Genomic DNA, 23954 nt, shown 5'->3' on the forward strand with positions numbered 1-23954 from the left:
CTCTAGCACTAAACCATGTCCCTGAGAACCTCATCTAAACACCTTTTAAACACTGCCAGGGATGGTGACTCCACCACTTCTCTAGGCAGCCTGTTCCAATGCCTGACAACCCTTCCCGTGAATAAATCTTTCCTAATATCCAATCTAAACCTCCTCTGGCACAACTTGAGGCCATTTCCTCTTAGTCTTACCACTTGCTATTTGGGAGAAGAGCCCAACACCCTCCATGCTACAACCTCCTTTCAGGTAGTTGCAGACAGCGACAAGGTCTCCCCTCAGCCTCCTTTTCTCCAGGCTGAACAGCCCCAGTTCCCTCAGCTGCTCCTCATCAGACTTGTGCTCCAGGCCCCTCACCAGCCTCGTCACCCTCCTCTGAACTCTCTCTAGTACCTCAATGTCTTTCTTATGATGAGGGGCCCAAAACTGAACACAGTATTTGCCATACTACATTATCATGTAGGTTCACTGAGGGCAATTTTCAGGGCTGGCTGCTTCTAAAGGTGGCAGAATATGGCATAACATAACACACCCCTCCTACTGTGCTTGAAGGAACTATACTCCTGCCTTCACCATACATCACCATTTCAATGAAATAAAAAAGCTGAACTTAGGATATCAAATTATCATTTCTGTTATAAGTTCCGATATATTGAGTTCCAAGATGAAGTATCTGCCATCTACATTTCCTGCAACTGCAGCCTTTAAAACAGAGCATGATCCTTGGTCTCTGTAACACACTCCTGTTCCTTCATACTGAAAAAAAAATCTGTTGCACAAAGTCCTGGACAAATTGATGCTGTACACTTGGGCATGAAATTCAGGTTTCTCACCCCTCTAGTGAAGCACTCCATGCAAACATTTGTCTCTCCTGCAAATAAGTCAATGAAAATAAAAGGAAAAGAGGAAATGTTGGTGTATTACCCTGTACATTAACATAAAGTCAATTGGTTTAGTAGAAGCATATAATTTTTTTTTCCCTTTCTATGCCAGACTTAACAAAACCATTCTATTGGTAATACTGCAGCTTCAGAGGCACCTGTGAATCTACATATTTAACAAGACACCTATCAATGAGACATTTAATTCTTGTATTTCAGTATCTTCACTCTTATCTAAAACTATTTTAAGATTAATATTCTACTAAGTAGCAATTGCTCAGTTATAACACATGTGCATTTCTGATGGCACTGACTCATCTCTTCTCTAATTATTGCTGCAGAACCACACTGGTTGCTGCTCCTTTTGCCCAATCATAAGAAAGGCATCACTTGAAGACTGCAAGATAAAAACACATCGCAAAGAGTACAGAATAATGACTTCTTAGTCTTTACTGACCTACAGTGGACAAAAAGGATTACCAGTTTATTTGAACAATCAAATCGCTATTTCATATTTACCTGTAGACATGAAAATTCTGAACAATTTAACAGGAATGACTAATTAGCAGTCAAAATTTCAGACAAGAGCGTGCGATGCTTGCAAGTAAAATTTAAAAGCTATTTACTAGAATGAAAAATATATTAACACAATCTGTCATAAGTAATTACAAATTTATAGATGTCTCTTCACACAGATGTTCTACAAACCATTTCACAGCAAAATAAGGTATTTTAGGCAAACGCAAACCTAAATTACGTTTTTATGTAGCCTAAGACTATACCACTTCAGGGCTCAGCTGAAGCTCAATAAATCCTATAATGAGACCCACAAAAATTAAAAATTTCTGTCCTGATGAGCTATGATGAGCAGTGAATCAGATAATGGATTCTTTTTTGTGGTAAGGACATTTTCTCTGGCCAGTGCTTAACCAGACAGTAGGCAGACATATGGTCAGATAAGTTCTCCTTTCTCAGGCTGTTGAATTGCATTTTTCCAATTACATTGTCTAAAATGTGGAGCAAGGTTTACAGCCTATAATATATCTCCTTTCATATCCACCATCCTTTCTTATATCAGAGAAAGAACAGAGCAAGCCAGAGAGCAAAGATTCTTTGCCTTCACCAGGAGCACGGCCATGGCTGTCGGTTGCCCTAACGCTTACAGAATTCTAGCAAGTGTATTTTGCTGCACCTGTTTCTCCAAGGAGCAATCATGGCTATTTGTCAAAAGTCTGAATTCCGGAGGGTTTTGCAGATCATCTCTGCTTTTCTGATCAGAGTGAAGTTTACCAATCTGTGGTGCGATAAGAACATCAATTGGTATCTCCAGGTCAGCTGGAAAAGGAGAAAAGGCTTAACCCAGAAGTCATGACAGCAGATTTCTGAAAGCATTTAGTGACATCACATGTGTTTCAGCATGTTTATGTTCAAACCTAAGACTACATTCAGACTGTGAACATGACTGTAGAGTGGGTGCCAACAACATTTAATCAAGGACCTTTTTAAGCCATTAAAATTAACTAATTTATTTTCTACAGAGTACATCACCCACTTAAAAGCTGAAGCTAGAGACCCTAATAACCTCTGATATTATCTTATTTAACTAAAAGATTATACAGTAAGATTAAAAGATCCACAACTACATTGAAAAAACTTTCAGTCTTTAAGTTAGTCTGCTGTGGTTTTTTGGTTTTTTGTTTTGGCTTTTTTGTTTTGTTTTGGTATTGGTTGTTGTTTGTTGGTTTGGGTTTGTTTGTTTGTTTGTTTGTTTGGGTTTTTTTTTAAACTAATATTCAAATATCACATAAAATTAGATTCCGTAGATTAGAAGTAGTAGAGATCCTTAATCTGAGAGAACTTTGATGCGGGAATTTTCCTTGATCATGTTCTTACCATTATGACCCAAAATACTTGCTTCAAAGAGTTTGTGATCTAAATAAACAAGACAGACAAAACAATAAAATAGTAAAGAGATCAGAACGGTGTATGGTAAGCACCCTGCTGGTTTCATAGTCAGTTGCTTGTTGTGATGTATCACAAAGCAAAAAGCCTCAAAAACTGAGATCATCCATCCACGTTTTCCCCAATAGCTGTTCTGTACTACACTACCGAAAGAATGCAGGTAAACTACGCAAGTCATTACTAATATATGATACAATTATATTAATTTAGAATGGGAGTCTGCAAAAGTCACAGGTGAATAAATAATCCTCACTATGTTTAATCCTGGGGGTTAAAGAGCTGAAAAAAGACAAATAAAATATTCCGAATTTGGACAAGAAGAAACAGCAAGTGTAGACAAGAGGAGGGAATTTCCTTCTTATGCAGTCTCTTAAAACGGTGAAAGTTTTTATGGGTTAACAAAATGCTAACATGTAATAAAAGTGAACTGATCCTTCAATAATTTATCTTTATAAAAAATGAAAAACTTTATTGAGCTAAAATAAGTTGTACAACTCGCCTCAGTGACAGAAAAGAGTTTATTTTTCAGTCCCAGAAGTAGCGAGTGTAATCAATCCATTCTTGAGAGGTATTTAATTCAGATTATAGGCCTGGAGAAAGGAAGCGAGACAAAAAAAAAAAATCTATGTAGCGAGAGGTGATGACAGCAAGAAACAATTATTCAGAAGTTACAGTTGAAGCCTGGCTATTGGAAACAAGAAAGGACCCAAGAACAGCGTACCTAATTCTTCCATTTGGCTACAACTTCAGACACTCTTATGATGTTCTGACAGATAAGAAACACCAACATTTTCAAATCCTGTCATCCTTAACCAGATATAGCTTTAACACTGGATATTAAAACTTAAACATACATTTTACAGAAACAAACAAGAAGCTCTGTAGAATGAAAAAATGCAGCTACCTTCAAAGCACTAAAAAAAACACCTTAACATTGATAGATTTTGTAAAGTATTTGAGTTATCAAGATTGGAATTATTTTTCCTACTCAGACTGCTTGATACTTTCTGCCTATTCATCTGAATATTAAATTAACACTTCCATACCCACAGTATCTCAACATACTGAATTTCTGATTTCAGATCAACAACTGGTTAGAATCCCTGCAGATAAGGGAGACTAACTGGGACCATGATTACCACCAAATTCCTGCCCACCAAGCGAGGCTTGAATTTACACAGTTTGTATTGTTGCTATGAAACCTCCACAGTAAAGATATCCATAGGAAGTAGCATCTTTAATCACACTTGGGTTTCGCTAGGTCCTGTTTACTGTTCCAGCAAAACACATTGGGATCCCACACAGGTGCCAAAAAGGGAGCAAAGCACCGCTCTAGTGAAGCCACAATGGTAAAACTGTCTGCAAATTTGTCCCTGCAGAACCGAAAAGGCAAAAACCTAAATGCTAGTCTCTTATTAACAAAGACTATTTCTAACTGCATCTATTAAATATAAATTTAAATTTTAAAAATAAAATGCATGTCTTAGATAGAATAGGGTGACTTTCGGAAAGTAAATTAACTAGAAGGTAGAACGTGTTATTCTTCCTCATCCTGCTGTGTAAGTCCAGACTAAAACTTTAGCCATTCATACTCAATATAATTACACCTTGAGAAAGAGAACAACTCATCCTACGTTTTAAAGGCTGATAGTTCTACTACCACACATATTGGCTTTTAGCTAGTATGTAGCAGACAGCTGTCATTCCTTTAGCTTACATCCCATTTTTTTCACACCTGGAAAAGCATATAACTATTCATTGGTCAAATCTAGCATGACTAGGAAAGGGTAAATGATGCATACATAGGGCTCTTCTGTGCTGTCACCTACAGTTTGCATTCCATGAGTCCTTTTTACTACACGTTTTACTATTAACTTGCAAGTGACAGGTGTGTTCTGTAAAAGTTTGTTCCTCCCAGATGAAAAACTGAAGTCATCAAAATATAACTGTTGTACTCAGTGATTACACTTGCATTGCAGTTCAAATCAGCTGAAATCACTTTTTATCCTCTTCAGTACTACCTATACTGACTGTATGCATGTTACTGTAAAAATAAACTTGTACTCCTGAAAAATATAGGTTTCTAACCCACACCGGGATGTGAGCTAGAATTTTGCTTGCAGTCATACTGACTGATGCAGCTCTTGCAAAAAGTATGACACCAGAGGGTGAGATTTTCCAAAGCACCAGGGGATTCAATACAGCAAAAAGACTCATGAAAAAAAAAGTTAATGGATTTTGTTAATTTCCCCTTTGCCTGTATTTCTACCCAGCTTCCCTTTTGGTTTTTCAGGTTTTCTAATGGAACAAAGCTGCTGGCAATAATAAGAAATCTATAAAACATAGAGAGAGCTCAGTGTATAAGAAAGAAATGGTTTTATAAAATATGCTAATGGATATTCTCATGTGATACTTTACGCTATTTTACTCTATAATGCTGGTGGCACAACACATCAGATTTTATACTACTGGCAGTTCACTTCAAGAAATATGTAAGCACTTATAAAAAAAAATAAAAAGCAGTTGTCTTTTGAACTTCACTGAAATGGAATCCATCAGGTTTTTTGAGTAAATAAGGGGCAAAGAGTCTATCCCAGGCAACTGAGCCTTTTCTTCAGCAGATTCTAGATCTCCAGCACATCACTGGAATATTGAGGTGCAGCTATTCCCTGTGAGCACCAGCCCTTGCCCTGCTCCAGCCAGCCAGAGTACCAAGGGACATTTCTGGGAGTTGTGAGCGGAGGTACAATTGACATATACATCGAGCAAAGCCTCAATACAAGTGATCTTCTTCAGATCTTAGTTTCCAGGAAGAAAAACAAAACAGGGAAAAAAAAAAAAGAAATCCTACATTCGGGTCAATGTGACAGGCAGAGTGGGACTTATATTAGACATCTGGTATAAAACAACATACTATTTGCCCAGATCTGCAAAACTGCTTAACAAGAGATCTTCAAGTCTCTGGAACTTTGGCACCTTACTTAGGTGCTACAGACACCTAAATAAGTGCCTTAATTTCAAAAGCGATCAGTAGGCAAGAACTGCAGATGAGATAGTCAACTTCAATTTCCAAGGAGGTTGCAGCCCAATGTGCTACTCTTATATTGTTAGTCAAAATAAAAGATAAAAGGTAAAAATTAAAAAAATAATAAAAAAGTAAAGAAAAAAAATCTGGCATTGATTAGGGCTGCAGTTCCCTTTTTTAAAAGCTGGTCCTGCTTAGCAGCTCAACTAAACAATAAGTGCAAACAGCTGTGCATAAAGAAGCACATAATGGTAAACAGCTTAATATGGTCAAAGGGGAACTTACCAACAGATCACCCTGATGGGATATACACACTACATACAAGTGCTTTCATTTTGACCTCTAAACCCTGCATGCTCACTGACTCCAATTTTGTCACTTCTTGTTTAGTAGAAACACAGCACAAAACATTGCCTTTTTTTTTTTTCCTAAATTTTCAAAAATCCCATACCTCTGTTTGCTTGTAGGATTTGACATTCTCATGGTTGGTTGCACCACTCCTGATGCAGTTACAAAAATAAACACCAAGGGAAACAGGAAATCATTTCATTCATCCTAGCATTCTGCAAACAGTGTAATCATATTCAGCAAGTCTTCCTGGCAGCCTCTCCTTTATTGATAACAAGCTTTGGTAACCTGGAAATTAAAACGGACGTGATCAGAAGGCTCAGAAACCCTATACTGACCAGCCAATGGTGAGGTATCTGAATAAAGAAAACAAAATCCCGTTCCATTAGCACACTGGCACTGACGAAGTAAGCTCCGAAAATTTCAGTGCTCACTTGCAGTGTAAATTGGGGACTTTGTCACAACTGTCGAATTGACATTTTCACTTCATGGCAAGACCTCAGCAGAACTGCATTAAGCGTGGTCTGCTTTTTAGAAAATTACAGAACGTACAAAAGAGTGATGGAAAGCTGTATATCTGGCAATTTGCTTTAACACAACTTTTTGCTGTTTTTGAGGAAAAGGGAGATTAAAAGGTCAGAATGTGCAAGCGCATCATACTGCAAAAATGGTACATCTTGCTCCTTGCTTTGCAAGGTCCAACAACAGTGCTGCCTAGAAAGAAGCTTATCAATGAAATTAAAAAGGCTATTTTGACAAAACAAATTTGTAATGAAAACACATCAATGTTGAAAAACATTCCAGATGGTCAGAAAAAAATGTTCTAGAATATAAACATAGTTGGAAACTCAGTGTTATGAGAAAAGTAAGTAGCTGGAAGTGTTCTGCATCAAGACTGAAAGACAAAAAATGCGTAAAAAAGCTTAGTGCAAAAAAGATATGAAAAGTGATATGAAATGTCGATGATACCACCACCTTCCCTAAAAAGACAGTACCCTTTTATACTATCCATTGTCAAGTTTCTTGTCCAGAATTCAGAACGTACCAGGTCAACAAAATTCCCTTATATATTCACACTACTAAGAGGCTACCTCACCCTAAGCTTTTCTAACATAGCTAATAAATGAATAATTTCACCAGAAAAATCAGATCCTTTCTGTTCTGAATATGGCCCACTGAACAGGCAAGTGCTTGCAAATTGCCATATACCTGCACATTAGTTACCTGTGTATCAAAAAGAGGCTGGTAGAAAAAATAGCACTTCTCTGTTTAATTAAAACTGTGTATCATCTCATAAACTTGCACTTCTTCAATTTCAGAGCCACCCTTAGCATTGATGAGTATTCTGACAAGCGCAGGAATAAAAGCGGTCCCCTCCTTCTCTTACTTCCAGTTGTTTTGGTCAGTCAGGCTCGATTTCTTTTCTCTGATTTGCTCATTCAATTTAATTTTTTTTTTTTTTTTAATTCTGATATACCAGCCCTCAATGTCTCTAACTGAGCTCTTCATCTAATATAATTGCCTTTCAGATCTTCATCATGGTCCTTTCTCCATCACTCTTCCATCTTCCTTAGTTCCCAGCAGTCTTATCCTAATTATTACTTCTGAACCTTGTACAGTCCAAGTGTTATTTCCTCAGCATTCAAGTCAAACAAGCTCTCTTTCTCACTGCCTGAACAAATGCAGGAGAAAACTGAGGGCATAGTGGTAATACAGTCTCTACTCACTGTTCCTGGGAGAAATAATTACAGATGAAATCTCGTTTAGTCACTACTGTCCTGGGAGAGAGTAGGCTTAGTTCAGATGAAATATTTGGAGACTTTTGCTGCCAAATCCCAACAGGTCTCCCAGTGCGCGGGTGAACCACTATTTGTCAAGAGCCGGTAACTGGGTCAAATTGAGACATTTTTATCAGGAGTAACAAAAGAAGAATAAAAATTAGAATGGAACAAATAGACTAAAAAGCTACTTTAGGCCTTATATCTTCTATTAAGAACAGCAGCACAGGGATGGAAAGGTAAGCACAATGTTAACCTAGATGAAAGATTGAATTCTGAAGAGATATCAGAAGGATTTTTATAAAACAAAATAGTTCTTTCTGTTGACATTTTATCAGATGAGGTATACATATTTAATACACTTTGAGAGTTGATATGAAATCACATTAAGACAGCAGGGGTTTTTGGTGGAGTCCTTTGCAGAGTAAGAGCTGGAAGGAGCATTTCCACCTCATTCCCCAGCGACTTCTTCAGCATATCTCTCACTACCACATTTGCACAGACCATAAATCTTAAACACTCATTTTCTGCATTGCTTTGCAGTTGATCTTACCAACTAGTTATACTCTGCTTTGCCACACATACACCCCTGCTAGAAGCCATATGAAATCTGGACACACGCATTCAGGCTACTAGTGCAGGATGAGATCCATGACCCTGCCCTAACCAAGCTTTACCTCTTGTTATGCAAAGGGAGCCAAATAAGATTATTTTGAGTAGAAGAGCCTTGAAAGAAACAGGTCCTCAGAAGCCATATACTACAATGTCCACCAGGGAGTCAAGTTCATTTAAGTCATAGTCTCAAATGCAGATTTGAATACTGATATGATGGAGAAAACCACATACCAGAACATTTTTTCAGGAAAATATAGAATATTTTACATTTTTTACTTTTAGGGGTTCTCACCAATGCCCTCCTCAATCACCTCGACATTTGCACTTCACTCTATTTTGCTTGCTTCTTCTCTCTTCCTTCTAAAATACACAACCAGAAATCCCAGCAAATACAGAAATTTATATTGTAATAAACAAATTAGAGTAATCTTTTCAAATGAAATTTTTATGCTCACCCTAGATAGTTGTGTTTCTTCTTTGGTGGCACAAAAAAACAACAAAAAAAGAAAAGCATTCTAACATAAGTACATTATACTTCTTAATCTTCTGAATTAATTGAACAAATTTTTCGACATCATTTGCAATTTTTTATCTTTATGGTTATCCAACATAATAGGTAACACATTCAATTATCAGCTGTATTTGTATTTTGTATATTTTAGTTTTCAACACATTATTCTGTTACTTTTAATTTCAAAAACGCAGTGAAATGGTGCCAGAAGGGACAGATTTAGCAGTAGGATTTTATAATTGTTTCAAATCAATAAGCAATGTAATAAAACTTTTTAAAATACCCTTCCTTCACAAGAGAAGCAGTGGGGAAATGGCAGAAAGAAGTATTTCTTACAGTGAAATTGCATTTGAAGATATATAACTAATTGCAAATCTGAAGGTGACAAATCAAATTCAGATTTATAGTCAAAAACATTAATCTTTTTTCAGAATCTTAGCTGCTTACTATTCACAACTGTTCCCTAAAACATAAATATTTACAATTTGTTTATTGTCTTTTTAGGAAAAAAAAAAACTAACATTTCTTTGCACTCTTTAATAACATTTGCTAGGCTTTTGGACCCCAAAACCATAACCATATTGCCCTAGGTAGCCACATTAAACTAAGTTAAAGACTAGTCATGAGTTAATTTCTCAAGAGGTCCAGTTTCCCACTGCATACACGAAGTTTGGGTTCAAAAACCAAGGGCTGGTGAAAAAAAGTGGAAAAGGACAAAAAATAACAGTGTGTTCTTCCATTTTTTATTTGGAGACACAATTATTAGCAACTATTGGACTTTAACATCAACACGGCTGCAACATATTCTCAAGTGCTAAGGTATTGATGGAGCTCTGGAAGCTCCGGCCCGTGTAGACACAGCTCTGTTTGAACAGATGCGCTCTGGTGAACCAGAGCAGCCAGGGAGGTCGCTGTCACTCCCAACAGGCTCATAACTGCTATTCAAGATACTCCATCTTCCAGGAGTTTGAATAAGTGCCTTTTCCACTATATGTCTACTTGTAGTGCTTGAAAAAGTCATTATGGACTGGCTGGAATAACAGTAGAAATAATACATCTATTTTAGATGAAGATCCATAAGACTCTAGTAGAGGTTTTCATGATACAGTTTCTGATATTACGGTTGACACCACATTTTTTATGTCCTGAGAGAGCAGTAATTTGGGAAAATGACTGCTAAGCTCAAGGCCTTGGCATGTCAATTTTGTTTTTTCATTTTCCTGGATACAGATCTCAAGTTTGCAGCAAGAGACATCTTCTGTCCTACCCTGCTGCCAATATAAAACTTTCTCAGGCCCTAAAATATAAGTTGTTCAGGAGGAAGGAGGGTGTGTACATGTTGTGTCTATATGCCCATGTCTGAGTTAAGATACCTATTGAAGCAAATGATCTAAAAGATAAAAAAACATGTGCCATGCCAACAATGAGCTCTCAGAATAAAAAGAGGTGACATAAAGATGATTTTCCCCTCTTCCTCAGCACTGTCTCCATTGCTGTGGTTGAGTTACCATTTTTTCTTGCTTTTCTTCTCAACCCTCTTTTTCCTTTTCTTTGGACATGTGGAATAGGACTGACTGGATATTGACATTTTCACGTGGAAAAAAAAATAGTATCTTTTTTGCTTTGCAGCATGCACAGTATCCCAGGGAACAATGCAACAATATTTTTCATAGGCAATTTTAGCATTCCCAGTTCCCCCTGCTACCCCTTTCCCTCTTAGGAACTGTCTGAAACTGTTCCGTACAGAAAGCAATCAGGTAGTTTCGCACTTCTTTGTTGAGATGAGACACATTTGTTCTAAAAACATACCCAGAAGCGAGAACACCTAACTAAGCAAGCCAAACCTATAACCAGTGAGGTCCCTTCCTACAAGTTTTATGCTGTTGCACAGTAGTAAATGCAAAGCCAAAGCCGACCCACTCAGACATCAAGAAAAAAAAGCTACAAACGATCTTTTCTGAATAAAGTCCTGTGAAATTTTTTGACCCTGATGTCTCAAATAAATCTACTTATTACGAAAGATCTAGTAGCAGTATGACAGATTATGTTCTATTAAAACCGAGTTTATTAACTTTATAATATCCATTATGACACTTATTGGATAGCATAAAGGATTATAAGAGAATAAACCAACCTGTTAAATAAGCATCAAGCCATGCTTTCTCTAGTGTTACTTCTGCTTTTGATAGCTGGCTTTGAAGCTTAGTAGATTTACATCTCCCCACCACAGAGCCTTTCAGCAGACTACAGGAGACCCAGAAAAGTAAAACTACAGATGGTTCTGGACTGCTGCCAATAGTCACCCAAATACACGGTCAATATTTTTCACTTAAATGTTCGGCACTACTGCGATGCAATAATAACAGTAACTGTAAAACAATATCTTATTGCTTTAGGGAAATGCTAAAGGCTTTATTTATTATCCCCTCTCCCCAGGAGCCACTTGTGGGATGCGAGTACTACTGTCATTAAAGATAGGTTTGGGAAAAACTATCCATAAATAAACTCTCGGTTCCATTTGAATTTCTTGGATTATAAGATTTCACCGGTAGGAGTGTGGGCTAAATGATAAGGTAAAATTATAGTAATAAGAGGTTTGGAAAGCTAGAGAATCTGCTGTAACACTGGAAACCTATCATTTTCTCTAAATGGTAGTAATCCTTTTTTCTTCTATTGAAGTACTTCTTAAGGTATACTGTCTAAAGGAAATAAAATTTTTAATTTTTATTCATATCCACTTTTACAAATTATTTTTATAAATTTGTCTTATGAATTTGTAAGGTCCTGTCCTTGTCCACAGAGAATATCCATAGTGTTTTGCTGAAACCCATGACAGCTCTCTGGAGATGCTCATAAACCTAATTTTTAGTCTCCTGAGAAATTAAAATACCAAGTTACATGATAAACATATGCCCCCTAATTGGAAAGAATGCCTTCATTTTCAAAAGGTTACTCATATATGAAAATGCGCTGCTCTGAACACCAAATCACTTGATGGCACGTAATACTATAAAAAGTAAGGGAAAGCACACGCAACTTTTATGCTTATCACCATTTTCCTGGGAAAATCACAATTCCAAGGGCTTTTCACGACTGCTCTGCCTTCTGTCACACTGCCAGCCCTGTAAACCGTCAGGAAGGTGGTCCATTGCAGCAAGACAATGCTGACCACACTATGGCTTTCATGTGAGTTTGCTGTCTTCAGGTCCTAAAAGACACAGCTCAAAATTGCAGTTGACTGGAAGATTCCCCTCAGAAAGGGTCTCTGATGAAAAACACCTTCGACTCCAAAGCCAAAATATTCTATGGAAGTTTTTTTTTCCCCTAGATTTTCCTGGTTTCCTATCACAAAACATGAAATAAATATTTACAGTTGCCTAGTCTGGTCTGATTCTGATGACTCTGGTTTGCAGAAATGACCTGAAATATTAATTTTCAAATGTATTTCTTATTGGGTTATCTTGCCTCTTGGAGACAGGGGATCTGTGGCCTGGATGCCTTTGCAGATCCCTCTCTCTCCTCTAAGCAGGACTCACGCAAATTTCAGTTGAATCAAGTCAATAAATTAAATCAGGAAACAATTTTATTTAGAAAAACCTTAGTTTTACTTAGAAACAAAATAGTGAAATAAAACGTTCCACTGCTTTAGAATAATTTTTGAATAATTGAATTCCTTGAACATTTTTCATACATTAACTTTTATCTTTATTCAGAACTGAAACAAATATTAAGCACTTTCTACAGTACTATGGATACTTACTTACAACATAAAGTTTTGTGCTGTCAGAAGAGGATAACATAAAACTGATAACTAAACTATGCTTTCAAGCTTCTTGCTTTTCTTGATTATAATCTGTTAAAATTACATTTTTCAACACTTGCTTTTTTATTGCCTTGTGGACCTACTACTATAAAACCATTAAGCTTGTTACTAACCTCGGGGAGGTAAACTTCCATTCTGTTTTCACTAAGCCTGTGTTTCACTTATTCTAGATGTGAAAAAATATTACACATAGACATAATATTTAGAGAGAGAGAGAGACATGTATATACTAAACCACATAAAAATTGTAGCACTCATTCACTTCTACATAAAGAACAAAGGTACATACAACACTTGAAAAGAACCTCCCCTTCCATCACAACATGCACATAAATATTACATAATTATTGTAACAGTGCTACAGTTCCTTATGCATTACTTTCATGATGTTGACCTTAAACTTTTCTCATTCGATTTCTTCAAATTTCCAGCCACCTGTGTGGGTGCCCCTCCTATGATGTGTGAGCTGCACTACATCGTTGAACTGTATGCCATGTGCTCTGTATTGTAGTCAAAGGGTAAAGAAACTGAAAGGTCAAATGCTGCTCCTATTGACTCCTGCTCAGAGAGACAGTGGTTCTTAAATGCGGGAAAGACCCAGAAAACTCCCTGGGCTTGTGAGCACAGATAAATCACCCAGCAGCTTTGGACTTCTCTGAATGCAGCAGAAGCCTCAAAGTAAGACTTAGAATGTAAATCTGCCAATCAATACAACACTTATAACTGATTAAACTAAGCTGAACTGAATTTTTACCATGTTCTCATCTTTTTCAGAATTTAGAGGAAACAACAATTTGGAATTTGGAATTTGGAATTCGGGATTAGACAGACTTGAAATTTCATACATCTCAGTCAAGGTTTAATGCACATGTGCTTTAAATCATGCCCTAGTTAACACTTGTGATTACACAGTTGACCAAATTCCCCCCCGAAAATGTTTCCACATCTTCTAGTCACCTTGCAGAAATACACAGCAACATTTTTCTTCTACACAGGAATCATTTACTCAGCTAGGAATCCTTACAGGCAGCTATAATTTATGCCCCTCCAGCTAAAGAGTAACAATCTACTTTAAACCAGACAATTTGGAAGCTTTACGATTAACAAATACATGTACACAGTGGAAATCAAAAGAGTTTCAGCTCATTTACTATGAAAAGATAATAAGCTGTGTCCTACCTATGGTGGTAATAACAGTGCCAGCAAAGAAGAAAGAACTTCCCAAGTCCCAGTGACTGTTCTGAGTAGATGTGTTTCCTAAAGGTATGATTCCTGCATTTATTGCTGCCACTACTTGCTGCAAGTTTAAAAAGATTTTTGTCAATATTCATGAAACAATAATATTAATACACATTATACAGCAAATTGATTAAAACACTTATTAATCTAAGCAATAAACCAGGAAAGGATCAGTGTTGCTCTGCTAGAGTTTTATCATTTGGTCAGGCTACAATTTAATCTCCAGCAGACACCCCCAAGCAATTCAGCATGCAAGCAGAGCTGTAAACTGCAGAGCACTATGAAGAATGCAAAATCCACTGTAACAGTGACAGCATCACCTTAGCTAGATTGCAAACACAATTATTTTACTGTTGCAACTCTTTGGTGAAGAAAAATATGCATTAGACAAATATTTAAAATGAGAGTTTCCCAAAATATTCCTCTATTGAGTTAGACAAACAAATGTACTTCTTAAAACATGGCCTTTTTAAAACTCCAAGAAAAAATACCCATGCATTGTTTTGGATCAAATGAACTCCAATTAATTAAAACACTTTTGTAGAACAGATAATTCAATACTTAAAGATGAACAATTACACTTATGGTTATAAAACTTTCATTATATTAATAAAAAATTCAGAGTCAAATATCAAATGTATATCTCTGAGTGTGTACAACTATATACTTCATAAACTTTGGCTTGAAAAATTCCATTCTAGCAGCTAAAATGAATAAGCTTGCCACAAGTGACATTTTCATAGTCTCAAGAAATACGAAACATTTCCTGTTTCAGCAGTTTCACCTACTGTAAGTTCCCATTACAAAAAGTATTCCTGTTCAGTTATATCTGTATTGCAGATATATACCAGTATTTGAGTTAAACAGTACATACCAAGAAAAAGTATTTTTAAACTTGCAATAAATATTTTAAGGAATGTAAGTTATAATTTCATTCTGAAACTTTAAACCAAGACTTATTTCATAATCATGGTCCTTATAATACTCATTGGTGTTTAACAAAAGAACAACAGAGGATGCAATACTGCAAAGCTAAAATGAACATTTTAACTAATAGTTTCTGCTTGGCAAGTTGTCCAACAGTGATTGTGCACATAAAGATATTCAGCAATAGGGCAGAGCAGAATGGTTTTCCATGTGGGCAGTCTGTTGCAGAGGAAAAGTCTTGTGCAGTAGCAATAATTTTTTCAATCCCAAAATATATTGATCATTTGCAAAGGAAAACATTTGCATTTCTAAAGAGTGCTCATCAAAGTCAGAAATTACAGAATACCAACATTGGATTAACCAGGCCACCAACTTTTCATGATGGGATCTCAGCTTAAATCCAGCACTCCCCGTTTACCATTTTCAAAGCTCAGATGCACAAAGTGGCCATTTTAAAGTCCACAGCTGCATCTCTGCAGCTGCAGGGATCTGGCTGCTGCACCTAAACCATTCACAACATCCAGGGTTGTCAACAGAAAACCCACCAGGGTATCTTTACATAGACTTTACACTGATTTGTCTTCTTTACTTTCAACTGTTTTCATGCCAACTTTTATTTAAAACACCAGAAAGGCAGACATCAAAGCTGTGGAATTTTCAGTCCTACTGAGGAAGGAGAAAGGATGGGGAAGGAGAAGGGAAAAATTTTCCTTTGAGGTGTATGACTAAATCTTCTTCTACATTTGTACATCACATACAACTTGGCAACAGTAAATACAGCAGCACTGATACCAACAGGTGTTTACGTTACTGTAGGAAGGGACACATCAGAAGCAGTAGCATGTGAAAACCATCCCTTGTATTGATTTTATAATTTATGCAATACAGATATTCCTTTGATTTATAAACCCCAGTGTGCTGCATTACCAAGCCTACTGAATACATTTTGAGTTCTGTTGCATTTCAGTGGACTGAGAACTTCCATCATAAGTCCTTGTACCTGCCAATGGGAACATGCTCTCCAGTGAGAACATCACACAGTAAAGCACTGGATCAATATAATTTTATGGGACCATTCATGTTTTATTGTGGTTTATTATAGTGGGTGAATGCACTACCCAGAGCAACGCACCTGTTTAGACAGTCTAACAAGACCAAGTTTTGTACAAATCCAGATGTGAAATGTTTTCAAAGCTTTATATCATCGCTACAAATTTTTGAAACCATAATACCTCAACATCTTTTATATGAAAGGTGTGCCAATATCAACTGCTCAAAGATGCCTTCCAGCTATGTACTTCCTAACTGCACTACAATGTACCTACAGACTGACAGGAAAAAAAGATATAACAACTCAAAATTACTCTGTTGGGTCAGACTTAACAGAACACAACAGATGGCTACAAAAGACAATTAGCCACTCCTATTTTGTCTCTGATGTTAGCCAACTGCTAATTAGGAAAATAATCAGGGCAAGTAGGCAAGTGGTGCTTTCTCTTCGTACACCCTCCTGGCTTCTGCTAAGCACAGTTTTAAGGACCTTTAGAGTGGGAGGCTGCATCTGCATCGTGGTGTTCAGATTGGTTCGGGTAGATTATTTCACCAAGAATTTCTTTAACTGCTTTTGGAGCTCACTCGTGTTTTGGGAGCCAAGTCACTCTGGCAATAAGTTCTGCAGTTTACTTGTGGATCATTTTAAAAGCATTTCCCTTTTGAGATATTTTGTGCTTCAAAGTAATTTTGTAAGTTCTTATGTTATGAGAAACACTTGAATAACAATTCCTTATTTGTTTTCTTCGAGAAATGAATGATATTATAGACCCATCAGCTGCCACTTTTTTCCAAATTAAAGACTCTTTCTTATTAAATTCTGTATTTACCTATTTAAATTAATATTTTGAATGTTGTGTATAAGGGTTTGTTTTTTTTTTTTTTAATCAGCTGTATTTCTCCTTGACTTTCTTTGTACTGATTTACTTTATCGATTGCCTTAAACATAGTTTTAGTCATGAAGGGCCAGATTATGCCTTCTTCATCACTAGGTTATTAAGTTTGCAAACACACACTACTATGCTTTCTCCTGTACTGTTCCCATGTTTGGGAGGAGTCAGACTTAATACTAACAAAGCTGTTGTATTATATCCCTTCACAGTCTTATGTAAGAGTCTTCCTTACTGACAAGAATGGCAGGAAAGGTTGCTGGTTTACAGAGATCATTACTCCTATCATAAAGTCTTTGAACGTTGCCCGCAAATTTTTTGGGAGGGGTAACTACATTTTCAGTTCTTTGGATCAGAGGACATCTTTTCTTGGTTTGGTCGGTGCCTGTGATCAAATCCTCATTTAAGACTATTCCCAAGCATAATTTTAAAAGAAAATCATATATAACATGACTCCTAAGATACATACATTTCAGGGTACTAATTTCAAGGTAGCATCTTCTTTCTGACTACGATGTCCACTGCACAAACTTACCTGGGATAAGAATAAAAACCCAGGCTCACACAGCTGGTTGCCACTAACTTCAATTAGGGCCAGGGTCTCACCCTCATTGTTCAAATAGCACGCTATTCACTGGAAGTGCTGCTAGATTCAATTTTCTCTGCCACTTAATTTGTGGTCTTCAGCCATTTTTCTTGACTGATGCCTTACTACTAGAGCAAACACAACCACTTCATCTGTCACAAATTTAGCATGTCATTCTTTCCTTCCCTCATAACTTCTGTCACCTGAGCCCTTCAACTTATCTTAACCTATACAATAGTGATGGTAACTCTGTTTCTTTTGAATCTCAGAACAGTGAGAATCATGAAAACACTATGTAATCTGTGTGTTTATCATATGTTGCAGCCTGTAAACGCTTTGTGTCATCTTAACATGGGAATTTCTCAACTTTTTAAAAATTACTTTACAGTATTATGGTTTACTGACCACCTCAGTGGCAATTTTTCTAGTTTTTCTTATCTTTATTCCACATGCAAACTAAATTTGTACTTAAAAAACAGTTTCACTTTGTGCTACAGAGCAAGTCAGCATTAGAGCAGGGATGTGGACAGTTTCAATTCTTAAACTGTGTAGATTATTTCACTTGCCTTATCTTCTTCCAGAGCATTTGCCTACCAGCTGTTTCATATGGGATGACTGAGGACTGAGCAGAGGAGGGGTCACCCAGCGCATGGCACCCAATCAAGGTCTCTATGTGCAATGATTTTAAGAATATTACTATATGATTGCAATAAAAGAAACAGGTTTTTCACCATTTGCTTATTGGCAATTGTCTTTATAATGGTGAAAATGTGGGGGTTTGGGGATAGTAAAAAGAATTGAGATAAAATTTTCAAATATCTAAAACTTTTAGGAACTTAATTACCATTTTTTAAGTTAAGTGAATTCTTAGGCTAGCTCTGTACTGTACCTTAGCATAGGCATGAGTTGTGCCTGAGTACAAGTCCTAACTGGTACTACATCCAAGCTACATGGCATTACACCAATATTTGGGAATAAGCTTTAGTAGAGCATCAAAGGAAAGAGAGACTTGAGTGCAGAGTAGATAGGCCTGGCTTGACTTGCCTTACTTTCAAAACCAGGACCTGAGTGCCCAAGACACATAAGTATCTCATTCACGCTGTAAGTATTTTTTTGCTTGAAATAGGAATACTGAGAAAAAGATAGTGACAATATCAAATCTCTTTTAACTTAATGGCTGCTTTTCATTTCCTATATGATTTTAAAACACTTCTTGGTAAATACAGCATGCAGTTTAGTGTTATTGCATCCTTGCATTCACACAGATATCTGTCCATAGAGGACACAATGAGATACCTTGCAGATTAAGACAGAGAATTTTGTGACTTTTTTCTGTCAAAATGAGAGATAAAAAAGCCTTTCAAACAGCACAGTCATTTCGTGAAAACAGAAGACAATTCTCCTAGGTCAGGGATTTCAACCTCCGGTCCTCTGACCCTGCAAGGAGTCAATGGAGATGACTGACAAGAGCCAGCCCACGGGCAGTGGAGCTACATCCACTACACAGGGGTCTGCAGGACCACAGGAGCAAGACAGGGAGGCTATAAAATGAGAAGGGCAGCCTCTGGCTGTCTACCGCTGTCTCACATAGGGATCAAGCAGAAATAAGTACGTGTCAAACCAGTCAGCTTAATGCTCATCTCCTTGTTCCACGACAGGCTCTGAATATGTGCTTTTGTACCACCTTGCAGTCACTTCACTTTTATGAAATGATGTAGCACAACACTTCATTAGTCTCAGCTTTTCTATCCAAAGATTAAAATAGAAGCACCTTAAATTACGCTTCTGATAAAATACAGAGCGTGCAGCCTTTCGTTACCCAGCTTGTCAGGAGTTAGCTTGTGCTCCCTGGCAATCATTTAACAAGAGATTTCAAAAAGTCAGATGTGCCTCAAAGTTTCTGGAAACTCATTTCTCAGCCTGCGCTTCTTCCTTCACTGCTGCTGCCATTTGACAAGAGCACTCTCTCGCTCTCCAGTGTGATGATAAATCTCATACGTCCCAGCTACTGCACAAGTCCTGTGTTCTTATTTCAGCTTTGGTTTACAAAGAATGGAAATCCTAGTTCTTTGTTCAGAGGCACACTAGGATGCTTTTAACACTTACCAAACAACATGCTTTTGAGCCTCACTGTTGACAGAGATTGCAATGATGTTTGGATTATAATGCTGTGACCGCTTGGTTTCCTTTTTAGTTTGTATTCTATAACGTATGATTGTAATCTGCACAAGAGACTGGTACCCAACACACTGAAGAATTGAAGAACTCTTTTCATCCTATGTTCACAATCTGCTTGAACTAAAAATTTGTAGAAATATATTGAAATACATTTCTATTTCTAAATATGCATTAAAAGCAGATTGCATATATAAATTTTGTGTGTGTGCATACATACGTATGTATGTATACATACACATTCAGGGAAGAGGGCTTTTCTTTGCCTCTTGAGATTAAAGACTGGAAGAATTATTCAGACAGCTGCTCAGCAAAACTCACTAATGAGTCATATCTGCCACCTTTTCTAAGACAAAAGCTGTCATTCAGATGCATTCAAGCTAGCTAGGTTTTAGGTCCTATAAAACTTTTCATCTGAAGTAAATGTATCCTTCAAGAGCCCTAACACCAGAAGAGGAAAAAAAAACATTTGGAAACCATCCTGCTTTAACAAGGACAGTTAGAATTTATTTATTATTCTCAAAAAAATCTCTATCGTTCTTGTGCTCATGAAGGATAAAGACTGTGTGCTTAAAAAAACTCCTTTTGGTTTAGCTGCCATGTAGAAAATAACTACAGAAAAGGGAGTTGTCCTGTCAGTGAAGGGAACGCACTCAGGCAACGGAACATTTGGTAAAAAAAATCCCTTCCTCCAGGCACTAAGTGCAAAAGCCCAGACAAGTGTATCTGGGTGTAAGGAGACATCAGGAACTGGAGCAATCCCAAGCAAAGTGCACACAAAAGCCAGGGGCTTCTGCAGCCCCTCCAGCTTTCAGTCAGTGGACTCAACCACAGCAGGTGGGTACCTATGTGGAGGACAGGTCTGAGTAGGGTTATGATCACAGGTCTTCCACAGAGATCTCTTGTTTAATAAATATTCCTCTGATCTGGAATACAGGTGGAATTTGAGGGACTTTACTGTGGAAGGCGAGAACAGCATCTGAACGTTTATTTCTGACGAGAGCAAATCACCAAGGAAATACTAGGGTGAAAGCCAAACTTACAGACCAGAGAGAAGAAAAGAGAAACAGGATCTTACTGTACCAGTTAGGGCTACCTGTATACTTAAGACTACATAAGCTCGAGTGCTTTGATGGGCAGACACCTTCCTAGGGTCAGACTCACGCATATGGTAGCAATATAAACTGCAATTCCTGCACTTTATATTTTAACTACTTTAAAAGCCATTTATTTCATGTTACCTTGAAAACACCATCAACGGGCAGCTCAGCTACTGGTATTTGCAATTTTTCATAAGCTTTGTGTTTGAAATGCGACAGTACATTAAAAAACTGATGCAATGGTATTTTTGGATCCCCAGATGAATAAATAAAATATGCTGCAACATCATTTTATTTCATGCTGGTCTATCAATCTTTTCCAGTCTTTAAGGTTTAAAAAGCATAAACATCTGCTGCTTGTGGGCTAGGATCCGAACATGGATGGTTACTTCTTCCTTTGGGGGAGGCTGGAAGGAATCGTAAAAGGGAGAGACTAAGAATATTTAGGGTATAAACTGGTGCATTCATGTTCCCTCAAACAGTTCCTGCTTAGAGGATCTGTAAGCTACAGCTCACAAGACTGAGAATCCCTATAAATGTTGTGATTCAAAGAATTAATAAAATTTGATACAAGACTAGTAGTCTTAGCTAATAAATTTTAAATTTGTTTAAATAATTTTCAGATCTGTCTGAAAACAAGATTTTTGCATCTCTGTGGTTTATTTTCAAAAATGATACAGCAAGCTTAAATACCTTCTGATCTCTGTGAGAGAAAGAAGGGTTTGCATTTCTATATTTTAACAGTTTTCTACACAATCAGAGAGGTTGAGGCTCAAGGAACTTGTCTGGCTGAAATAAAGCAACATATTCCTGAGGATGCAGCAAAATTACTTGCTTGGGGCTACAATGCAAGTATTAAAAAGCCCTATGAAAAAGACATAAAATCAGCTACTGGTGGAAGTGCAACTTAGTATAGGTACCTACCTTGCACTATAAAAATGAAGGTACAGAAAACAAATATTTTTAAATGAAATATTTTTACAATAAATTAATCACATAAAAAGGCACTATGACATTGTGGTGATGCCAGTTTGATGAAAGGGACACTGCTCCCATGTCATTCATAACTGTGTCAGGCTTCCCTCAAGAGAGAGAAAGAAAAAAACACATTTTTCCTCAAGGGAGATAAAAAGAAAACACATTTTGGTCTCATTCACAGTCTAAGAGATGAATGGAAAGAAAAGAGAGAATGCAGCTGACGCAAATGCAAGATGAAAACAGGCACGAGACATGATTGTGGACCCCAGCACGGAGAGCTGTTCTCATGTTTAACCACAACCCATGCAGAAGACAAAGAGACCAACTTGTGAGATCAAGGTCAATTCAGCTAATCTTAGTGGTTCATTAATTCTTTTTTTTTGTTGTTTTGAATGCAAGTACATTTTTGTGGGCTGTCAGTTTTCAGAAGAAGCCACATACCCTGAAAGGGACTGGACTTAAGACTCTACAAGAGTCCTTTATTGCCGAGACAGCTTGGTGCAGCACCCTGAAAACTTGTTCAGATTTCAAAATGAAGGCTTTATAAGATTAAAAATAGCACTAACAGCACTTGGAACACATTAAAAGATTGTGCTGTTTAGATTGTGCTGTGGTATTACTCCTTCCCCTTGTTGCGCTTTTCAGAATAAATATATTTGAAGGATGTTTCTGCTAAAGAAACCAGAAATTAGGTACATTCTGTTACTAACTCAAGTTTCAGTGTACCTTTACTTGAGAACTCTTTACTGAGTTTCAGAATTAACTTGTTAATAAAACCAAAATAATTCACACCAGCTTGCTGGGACACTCTGGATATTTAAAATAACATAATTGAAATTTCTCTTATTTCCAATTTTTGTATGCAAAAATAATGCATTAAACAATTTGATGCTTGAGGTTTAAAAGGATTTTTTTTTCCATTTTGTTTCTTAAAGGTCAGCACTAAAACAAATAACTGCTGAGCAACACATAATTAAGTGATATTTACATAAAAAGCTCTTCTGTTTCTTTTATTCATCTTTCTCTTTGGCAGGGGGACAAATATTTGACTCCCATTGCCAAGACATCCCACAACATGCAATACTGGTCACATCCTTCCCTCCTAGGAGCAACATGAGTTCTGGGTAGGGGGAAAGTACATTCATTGTTGTTTCATACACCTCCTTCCCTCTATAGGAAAACCTATATGAAACAACAATACTGACAACTTTACAAAGTTGTTGGATATCATATTCAGTCAGGCTCACCTGTCCCCCGAGACAAACTCTTAACCCCAGGAGATGTCATGAAGGTATATATATGTATTTCATGGTCGTGCAGCACTGCAGGAGGACATGGATGCAACCTGAACATCAGCAGTGGAACCTAAGGTCTCTTTACATTTGCTACTATGCACAGGTGCATAAATGCAGCAGATTTTTGTAGGTACTTGGCAATATACTTTGTGCATCTGAGTTTGGAAACAGTCTCCAACTTTTAAAAATATTTAGTGGCAAGCTTGCTATAGGGAACAGTCAACACACTATAAAGAGAGCTAGAACTAGACTGAAATAGTTAGATACAAGTTCTCTAATTAGAGAACTTTTTTCATTCTTTGATGCTTATTGTTATTTGCATGTGTATAGCTGGATTACTCCCAGGTTTCTATCAGCTTCAGCCAACAGAAAGCTCAGTGGTGGGGAAAAATCTTTTACATATGAAATGTACAAAATCCCTAGTGTAAATGAAGAGCAGGTTTATATATTTTTCCACATATACATAAAATCCACACAGTCTGAACTACATTTACTCTTTTATTCTGTCACTTGGCAGTTACTTTGCATTGTATGGCAGGGTCAAGTTGAGAGCAGGCATGGACAGAGAAACCAAAACACCATCCATGCTGAATTGTCAAGAGTTCTTCTTTCAGAAGAAGGAATAGTAGCAAAATGTCTGGCCACGTCCCTTTCTACAGCTTTATAATGTACTAGATATTATATATAATCTTCACCAAATCAATACTGCCAATAACTGAGATCCTGCCAAGACCTTCCAACTAAAACTTTGTTTTTTAAAGTCTAGCATCAGAC

The 23954-nt window shown here is 37.1% G+C and overlaps 1 protein-coding gene across 4 annotated transcripts in view; it reads right to left on the reverse strand.

Annotated features, from left to right (window-relative positions):
• Positions 1-23954, reverse strand: part of KCNK2 (potassium two pore domain channel subfamily K member 2) — a 142876-nt gene that overhangs the window by 50241 nt on the left and 68681 nt on the right. For all 4 annotated transcript variants that reach the window (XM_082048069.1, XM_082048072.1, XM_082048071.1 and 1 more), the window contains one exon: positions 14120-14237. In XM_082048069.1, the coding sequence (XP_081904195.1) occupies positions 14120-14237 (118 nt within the window). The remainder of the gene's footprint in view (positions 1-14119; positions 14238-23954) is intronic.

Source organism: Streptopelia decaocto, assembly GCF_964273445.1.
Source record: "Streptopelia decaocto genome assembly, chromosome: 3".
In the NCBI taxonomy this organism is placed as follows: Eukaryota; Metazoa; Chordata; class Aves; order Columbiformes; family Columbidae; genus Streptopelia; species Streptopelia decaocto.